The sequence below is a fragment of the Arctopsyche grandis genome, chromosome 11, assembly GCF_051622035.1.
Source record: "Arctopsyche grandis isolate Sample6627 chromosome 11, ASM5162203v2, whole genome shotgun sequence".
Taxonomy (NCBI): domain Eukaryota; kingdom Metazoa; phylum Arthropoda; class Insecta; order Trichoptera; family Hydropsychidae; genus Arctopsyche; species Arctopsyche grandis.
In genome coordinates, this window is record NC_135365.1 from 16,817,434 (window position 1) to 16,826,634 (window position 9,201).

The 9,201-nt window shown below is 31.2% G+C and overlaps 1 protein-coding gene across 1 annotated transcript; it reads right to left on the reverse strand.

Moving 5' to 3' along the window:
- Nucleotides 1-611: 611 nt before the first annotated feature.
- On the reverse strand, nucleotides 612-6,247 carry LOC143918590 (myrosinase 1-like). Its single transcript, XM_077440530.1, has 6 exons — nucleotides 6,117-6,247; nucleotides 3,583-3,686; nucleotides 2,930-3,508; nucleotides 1,760-1,854; nucleotides 1,262-1,558; nucleotides 612-854 (listed from the first exon to the last, which is right to left on the reverse strand). Exons 1-6 carry the CDS (start codon nucleotides 6,245-6,247, stop codon nucleotides 612-614), a joined length of 1,449 nt encoding a protein of 482 aa, XP_077296656.1.
- Nucleotides 6,248-9,201: the final 2,954 nt, after the last annotated feature.

The following is a 9,201-nucleotide window of genomic DNA, read 5'->3' on the forward strand; positions in this document are numbered from 1 at the left end:
TGATAATAATAATATTTATTTACTTCAATTAATCACTTCTAATCTTCTCGTATCTATTAATTGTCTGTAAAACTTTGCAGACTTCCGAGCAACTCTCGTCCTGTTGGGACTGTCAAAATCCACTTCATAAAATCCCATAGAATGCCTGAAAAAATATAACGAATGACTGATTTCTCATGCTATTCGCAATATAGAGCTCGTTTGAAACAACTTAATGTTAATTCACACTAGCACAGCACATACGGGCATCTGCACGCAAACAGCAGTTCTAAAAGTATCCTTTGGTACATTTTATATAGATACATTCATATGTTCCGTAATGTGTACGTGACAGCAGTAGCCGACAAAACTTATTCATATTACACAGCAGTACATGTCATCGTAACGTATTAAATATCAACGTAACGTCATAGTGGCAAGTGCACGCGTACTAACAAAAGTGCGTATGCACATATGAATATTTTCGGAAACGTCATATTGTAACAGTATTGACGACTTGTCTGAGTGTGCAGTGCTGTATAATATGAATGAAAGTAGTCTTTTCCGTGCACTGCTATGTTGGATAGTTCGAATAGACATTGAGGTGTATTAGTATTTATATTTCGTGTGATTTACATGTAGCCGACGTTCCATTCAAAATTATCCATTAGTGTCCAGGCTGTATATAAAGTGACGTTACATCCATCGTCAATTGCTTCCAGCAAATATTTCAGGTGGTCTGTGTAATACTTGATTCGGTGATCGTCAACAAGTCCTTTAGTATTAGCGTATCCATTTTCCAAAATGTATATCTCATGATTGCCATATTGTTTAACTGCCCAATTTAAAGCTGGTCGAAAGGCTTTTGCATACACCTATGATGACATCAAAATATATATGCATATGTATAAGATTTGATTGTTTATAAATGATGATTTGACTATTAGGATACCAGCCCATGGTATTGATTTGATATTAGGATGTGACCAGCCCATGACATTATCTACATGTATTTTAGGAATATAAGAATTATTAAAAACAAAATTCCTCAATAACTCACACATACCGGAAAATGACAAAAGCATATACACATACATGAGAAAATTTTCGATATATGTTTCAGCGCTAATGTAGGGAAACTCACACATTTTAGATTTTCAATAAGACACAAGTTCAACTTTCGTCTGTCAGATTCAAATCAGTCAAATTTTCACATGATCACAAAACTTCATCTTTTGATTCTACGTATATATGTGCATAGATATAGTAAAAATAACTTTACTGCAAACCATGTGGGCAGTGGACGGTCCCATTCGAATTTCTGATACACTTCAAAGCCCATATCATCATAAAATGATGGCCCTTCAGTAAGAATCGCGGTGTTGGGAATAAAGGCACAGTAATAGTTGAAGCCCATGTAGTCGAATGTACCACTTATGTATTTAACTTCTTCTGGGGTAAATGTTGGTAGACGAGACGTGCTAAATCCTTGAAGTTTACTCCTTTCGGCGATTTTTTTCCGCATAATTTCCGGATAATCACCTTCCTCAGAAAATATTGGATGGGCAAACCAACCAACCTATTAGCAAGAAAATATCAACATGGATATATAATTCTGTAAATGCATATATTTTATATTATATTTATTCATTTTATATAATGAATTGAATTGCATGAATTTTTATTTCTAGCTAAAACTATTTAATTTTTCATTCAGTTATGTTTTTTGTTGATTATTTACTATTTAGCTTAAAAATACAGAAAGGTTCACAATACTTACGAAAAATTGCATTAATATATCAGCATTTTCAATATCTTCTTGCGAATCGGATTCTGGTTCTCCCCATGCTAGATGAATCGCTGCTCCTAATTTTCCTAAATGTATCACAATAAGTTCAAAATATGAGTATACAAATACATATGTTTATTTATATGCAATATCCATTTTGAAAGGTTATATTTCATGTAGTAAAAACGAAATTTTCGTTAACACTGTAACGGTCTTTGGTTGAATCGCTCTCAAGAAAGATTACAATTCAAAATGTTGTATTCATAAATACATGTGCAGTCGAAGTATATTTTCAGTTGTAATATGCATATTTCAACTGGCGTTTAAGGTCAATCATATTCGAATACAATTCAGCGAGTAAATTATAACTTTACAAGCGCAAATACACTTTCAACAATGTGCACCAGTTGGAATGTAACAGTTGAGTTTTCACAGCTTTGATGTTTTTACGAATGATTTAGAATTCAATAATGCTGTTAATATTTTTTTCGTATTACGAATAAAGATAGTGAGTACCGTATTATGATAACTCTAAGAATGTGTTCAAAACAAAAATGTGACTTTCCAACTCAATTTATGTACTAGTTGAGAAGCGTTTTCACGAAAAGCTAATCCCTCCATCTAACCTGGTACCAATTTTTAGTTGAACTGTATTTTCAGTTGTAATATATTTTGACCAGTTGGAATGTACATAATTCGCCATATGAATCAACCTACGTGTATTACAAAATATATTATAACTGAAAATACGCCTCAACTACAATGGTAATTGGCACTAGGTTAGATTGAATATGTTCCAACTAGTCAAAATATATTACACTTCAACTGTAAGTATATATAATGACAATCAATGATGTTTGATCTCATTTCCATTGATGATGAAGAGTATGAAACTATTTATGATACATGGATAAATATGTATATATACCCTTAGAGAATTTAACTTGCATTTGAATTAAATGCATTTGAATTTGATATTTATAATAAACGTATGATTTTGGAACACCTTAATTTTTCCGTTCAGTTAAAGCATTTATAACATTTTCTGTTATAGAAATGCTTGATATTTGTTTAAAAAAAATTAGAAACGTTAAAAATCTAACGCCGTTTCAATTCTTTGTACTTTGTCTACAGAGTAACATCATTTTAAAATAAAATTACCTTTTTGAGTCGGTTTGAAAGTATCGTTATACAAATGGTAGGCTCTTGCGTGGGATTTTAAAATGTTATGCAGGCATAGATACTCAACAACCCCGGGAAGTTTCGTCGTCGAAATAAATTTCCCAGTCATATGATCGGTAAAGATACACATGACTTGAGGTTCGTTGAAAGTAATCCACTCTTTTACTCTATCTCCAAACAGTTCGAAAAGAACCCGAGCATAATCTTCAAAACGATCCACCACCAATTCGTTGGCCCAACCGCCGAACTTTTGAAACGCGAACGGAATGTCCCAATGACTCATTGTCACTATTGGTTTTATGTTGTTTTTGAGCAGCTCGTTTATCAGATTGTTGTAGTAGTTTTTTCCATCTTCACTTATCACGTTGGAAAAACCAGTAGGTAACAATCTAGACCAAGATATTGAGAATCTGTAATATTCCACTCCGAGTTCAACCAACATTTCCACATCTCTTTTATATAGATTATAAGAGTCGCAGGCGATGTCCGCTGTACTATTATCCGAAATGCTATTGTCATATTCGTGAGCTATATGATCCCATAGATTTTCTCCTTTATCTGCATTAAAAGAAAATACATTTTTATCATCAAATAAAATCTTTTTAAAACAAATGAACAGTCAAATCATTTACCGCTCACGTTCCATGCTCCTTCAATTTGAAAAGCACTAGTTGCGGTGGCAAATCTTAATGTTGTTGGTATATTTAAATATTCCAGTTGTACACTTTCGATTTTCCTATAGAAAGTTTTGAATATTTTAAATACATGTGTTGCATTGAAAATAAATTAATCAATAAATACTATATTTATTTATGATTTTGAAGAAATATAATGATTATTTAAAAATTTGTAACGGTTTGTGATTTGTGATGTATCATGGGACCAAGTTTTTAAGGTTAAGTTATCGTTTGGAGTTGGTCAGTATTTTTGCAACTAAATTACTAATGATAAAGAAATACGAATTTGTCCAATCTATAAAACCTCTCACGTATTTTTGGTTTTTTTAGTTTTTTTTTTATTTTGCACAATACCAAAATATTATTTCATATATCAAATGATCGAGGCACTGTAAAAATTAACTGTGCATTTAATTAAAATACCGATCAATCGAAAAATATGTGTATGTGTGTATAGTTATTAAAGACCATTTATTATAATTATTACTGATTGACCGATCAATTTATTTGCCGACCATTTATAAAGAATCAAAATCATTTAAAGTAATAAACCAACTCAATACTGGTCAATGTTCAAAAATCTATGTTATATATATTTTTGAGAAATTGTGATACCACGCTTTGTCATTAGAATCAATTGTTTATTTTATTAAAATATGTATGTGTGTTTTAATGTAAGATAGCAACAAGAAATTTTACCAAAAGATGAAAGCTGTCAAGCAAACGCATGTTAACCGATTGATCATCTTAATTTAATACATAAGCGTTGTTTTCTAAAATTAATACTATTTTGCAATTACAACTACAACAATTACTAAATAAAGTACTTAATTTGGACGCTATTTATACGTTTTCTTGTATCGTTTATACATATAATGTATGCATATTTAATGCAAAGTTATTCATCATTATTTACAACTAGTTTTATGTCCGTTGAAATTTCAACGGGTGGTTTCGGAAATAAATTGATACATGATTTAAAATAATAGCGCTATTATATATACATATAATATGTAATTTGGAAAAAGACTTTGTATACAGTCATTGACATAGAAAATCGACTCGACTATTTTTACTTTTTTTTTTTAAATTATGTTCGGTATTGTAATTTTCAAAGAATTTGAAGGTTAATCAGTAAACTTCAATTTAAGCAAAAAAAAATTCGGGTGTGACCAACCCATGACTTTATCTATGTATTTGAGGAATATAAGAAAGTCACAAAACAAAATTCTATATTGAACCGTAGTCACAAGACAAAAGTTCTACTTTCGGTTGTCGGATTTTGTTCAATTTTTTTTTCATACTTAAAATTACTATCAGCATTATACACATCAAATATCAAGAAAATAAAAATAATTTAAAAGGTCAAAATAAAATAATGAAATATTAGTTTTTTTATTTTTAAGTTTTTGAATTCAATTATCTCCTAAATGGCTCATCAAATTGGATTGTATACTTTTTACATGTGATATAAATTGTAAATTTTAATATTTTGTATTATTATATGATTATCACTAAGTATTTTTTTATATCATTCATATTTAAATACAATGAATCTTGAAAATTTAATAAAAAATTAATTCCGATAAAAAGTTTGGGTAAAAAATACAGAACAATAATATACAGAATAATAATCACTTTCAATTGTTCAATGTTTTTTTGGTTTTTATTTTGTCTATGTATGTATCATACATACATACATACGTAGTAACAATAGATGAAGTTTTGTTATCATGCGAAAATTCGAACTCGAGATTTTGACTGATTCGAACTCAAAATCGATCATTGATCACATTTTCATGATCTGGAAAAAATGTGATCAGTGATCACATTTTTATAACCCAAAATACACACACGTCTGTGTATTTTGGTGATTTTTTGAAAACCATTAGTCCTATTGAACTTAAACTTAGTATTGGGTACTGAAATTCTTATCTACACGACGTAAATTGTTTTCAAATTTTTAAGTTCACCGGAAATGGTACCTCCCCTTATATATTTTATTGAAGAGTTTTGTGAAATCTTATATGTACATATGTACATATGTTGTGGTCGTCCAATAACTTGAGGAATTCGGCAGGAATCAGATCCGGCCCAGTAGCTTTCCGACTCTTTGCTAGTTTTATAGCATGTTCCACTTCGGATTTCAATATATGGTCCTGTTTTATATATTTCGATATATGGTCTTGTTTCTGGATCTTCAATATGCCTTCCGGTCTCTCTATAATATACGTATATAATATAATATACGTAGTATGAATTTTAGTAATAATTAAATACAGTGATATTATGTATATTAGATAATATACAAATGTAGTAGACCGTTTCACATTTTGTTGAAAATTTAAATTACACAAAATTAAAACAGGAGTTGCGTTATGATACAAATGGCACCAAGGCTTTTTGATTAAATCTATGTAGACGAATTTCAATTTATTAAGGCCTACCCCCACTCTTCGGAAATGGTGCGTAAAAGCTACGGTCAGTACAAGATCTTGTCGTGCGCATCTTCTCTGTGGAGTTGAGGTGGGTCTACGTAAGTGGAACTTCCTCCATATTGAAGAACTTTTGGGGTACTTTTTGTGGCATTTTGATTTTCTGCTTCAATTTTACCACCCATAAATTAATAGAGCGAATCATCGCACCCATGCAAAAACACAAATAGATTGACAATCCATCATCGACCTGAGGGATTACCGGAATGCTTTGTCCCGACCATTTCACCAGAGGAGGGACTCCGGGGGAGGGATCACGATGAGAAATGGCAGTTGAGAATTTCGCAGAAAATAAAGACGGATCGCGTGATGGATGACACCGATTATGTATGCCGTGATTGTAGGTCATCCACTTTATTATAATACACAATCATTTCGCTCGGTTCGCAAAGGCCTCCGAGTTGCTATAATAAATTTAATAATGCGACCTAATAAATATTTGATGGCGTATCGTATTTCACTCTTTCAAATGCACATATTAGAGTTGAGCAAATCGTTTGTATTATATTATATACTAGTGGTTTTACCCGGCATCGCTCGGTATTTATAATATAAACCGCTTAAACATGGCTAATCTAATAGTAAACATTTAATTAAATTTATTTTAATAGTTTTATTTTATTTAAATTTATTTGAATAATCATTTGTTCGATGACGTCACGGATTAACGAACCAACAATAGCTACATACATAGTTACAAATTCTCTTTCGAAATTATTTATTAGATTACTAACATATGAATATGAAAACATCAGCTATGTATTATATTTGCTCATCAGTGATAAGACAAATTAACAAAATAATTTGATATTCCAACGTTGTTTGTACTGCGCATATATGTATTTACATATGTAAATATGTGCATTTACATATGTTATTTATATTTAATAATATTTCAAATGCTATCCGGCCAGTCGTTGTTAAGTTGACGTACGCTGAGTTGTCGGGGTGCTATATTTACTTTCGGTCACCGTGATTTGACAGAATGTTAAATTACAGAAAACGCAAATATCAGAATGCAAAGATCGAAAATCGAAAGATCTTAAGTCGAAAGATCAAAAAAAAAAAAATGGTGCATGGTAAACGGTACATACTCACTTAATTTGCGCGAGGAGGATACAACAGGAACAAGAGGAACATGCTTTTCCTCCCGCGTTAATGTGCGCGTGCAGAATACGGTATACTACTTTGTATACTACTAATAATGCAATTTTTCTTGCCGGGCGCATTGGGATTACATGTTAGACCTTCCTGGTATAAATCATAAATATAAACAAAATATTGAAAACACCTGTCAACTGCATCTATGGAAAAAAAAATAAATGTGACCAACCCGTGACTTTATCTATGCATTTGAGGAATATAAGAAGGTCAAAAAACAAAATTCGGTAATTAAACATACATGCACGATCACGCATACCGGTTATGAAAGTATTTTCGATGCAAATTGAACACAAATGTAGGCAAACTTACACAAGGCAAAAGTTCTACTTCCGGTTGTCGGATTTTATTTGAATTTTATTTATTATTTAAAATCACTATAATTATTATACAAATTAAATATTAAGAACATAAAAATAATTTAAAAGGACAAAATAAAATAATGAAATATTGTTTTAAAAAAAATACTACCTCCGGCTTATTAATTCTGACCAAATGCGAATGCTTACCAAATTTTATACATAAATTGTTATTACTAATCACCGGACCCAGAAGGTGCCGCGTATTGTTCAAAGGTTGTAAATGCATTGTTAAAGGTTTGTCGAACCTTTTTTACAAAGGATTTACAACAATGGAACAATGGATAGCACTGTGACTATCCTACCTCTAGTTATTACGCTTAAACTTCTGAATATGAAATTTCAATTCAATAAACCAAAAGGTTTCTGAGAAAAACATAAAAACCTCGATTCTCTATTGTAAAAGTACAACTTCCGGTTAAGATAAAAATGTTTAAAAAATATTAGGTTATAAAGATTATTATTTCTATTACATACATGTAAAAAAAATTTAATCCGATTCAGTTAGCAGTTTGGGGACATAATTGAATTCAAAAACTAAAAATAAGGTGAGGTACCATTTCAAGTCAACTTAAAAATTTAAAAAAAATTTACGTCGTGTCGACAAGAATTTCAGTAACCGATACTAAGTTTCAATTCGATAGAACTAACGGTGTTCAAAGAATCCCCAAAATACACAGACACACACACATTTTTTCTAGATAAACGTGATCAGTGATCGATTCTGAATTCGAACCAGTCGAAATCTCGAGTTAGAATTTTCGTATATTCACAAAACTTCATCTCTTATTACTACGTACATAGATAAAGTAAAAATAGGCCAATATAATTATACTGTAAAAATGAACTACGCCAAAAAAAAATACCACCTGGAAATATCTGATATATGTATATAGTGTGTTATAGGCGGGTTGAATGTATCTCCTTAGACATTTATTCGGATGGACATATATTAAAGTTTAATTTCGTAATGCACGAGATAAAGACCGAGTACAGTCGCATAGCTTAGATGAAGTTTGTCATTTTCTCGGGAATAGTCGCTTAATTGGATTAATTTACATAAATTCTAACACGTTGACGCACAACCTGAAATTGTTCCACCGCATAAGAAAACACGCAAAATTGCCCGTTGTAAAAGCAAATTCAAAAGTTGGTGGCAAAACAAAACAAGCGGCGTGCTATGATGAAGCGCGAAAAGTAATAACACGTTATCCACCCGTTTGTGTTTAATAATTGGTTATTCGAAGCTTTATTGCGAACACAAGACGAAGCCGCTTTAAAAGCTTTCCAACCGTACACAACTCAAACTTGATTATGGGTTACGCCGTGCGCTCCGACCCACTTTTAATTAACACCTATGTTTGCATTAACTTATTTTGTACGTTTTTTTTTGTATATTCGGTCTTCTCTTTTTTTGTTCTCGCTTAGCGGGAGTTATAAATTTTTATGGAATTTGTAAATTTTTCCTCTTGCTACTTTGGTGAAAATTATTTTTTAATTAAGTCCGGGTTGTATATGTTTGTCGGTTTTGTCTAATGTTTTACATTTTGTGTTTCCTA

Excerpts from the sequence above, each read along its gene's own strand:
- LOC143918590 (XM_077440530.1), bottom strand. The coding sequence starts at position 6,247 with ATGGGTGGTAAAATTGAAGCAGAAAATCAAAATGCCACAAAAAGTACC. Across the intron at positions 3,687-6,116 it reads GATGCGCACGACAAGATCTT|GAAAATCGAAAGTGTACAAC; the intron begins GTACTGACCGTA and ends AACTTTCTATAG. Across the intron at positions 1,855-2,929 it reads TTTCAAACCGACTCAAAAAG|GAAAATTAGGAGCAGCGATT; the intron begins GTAATTTTATTT and ends TGATACATTTAG.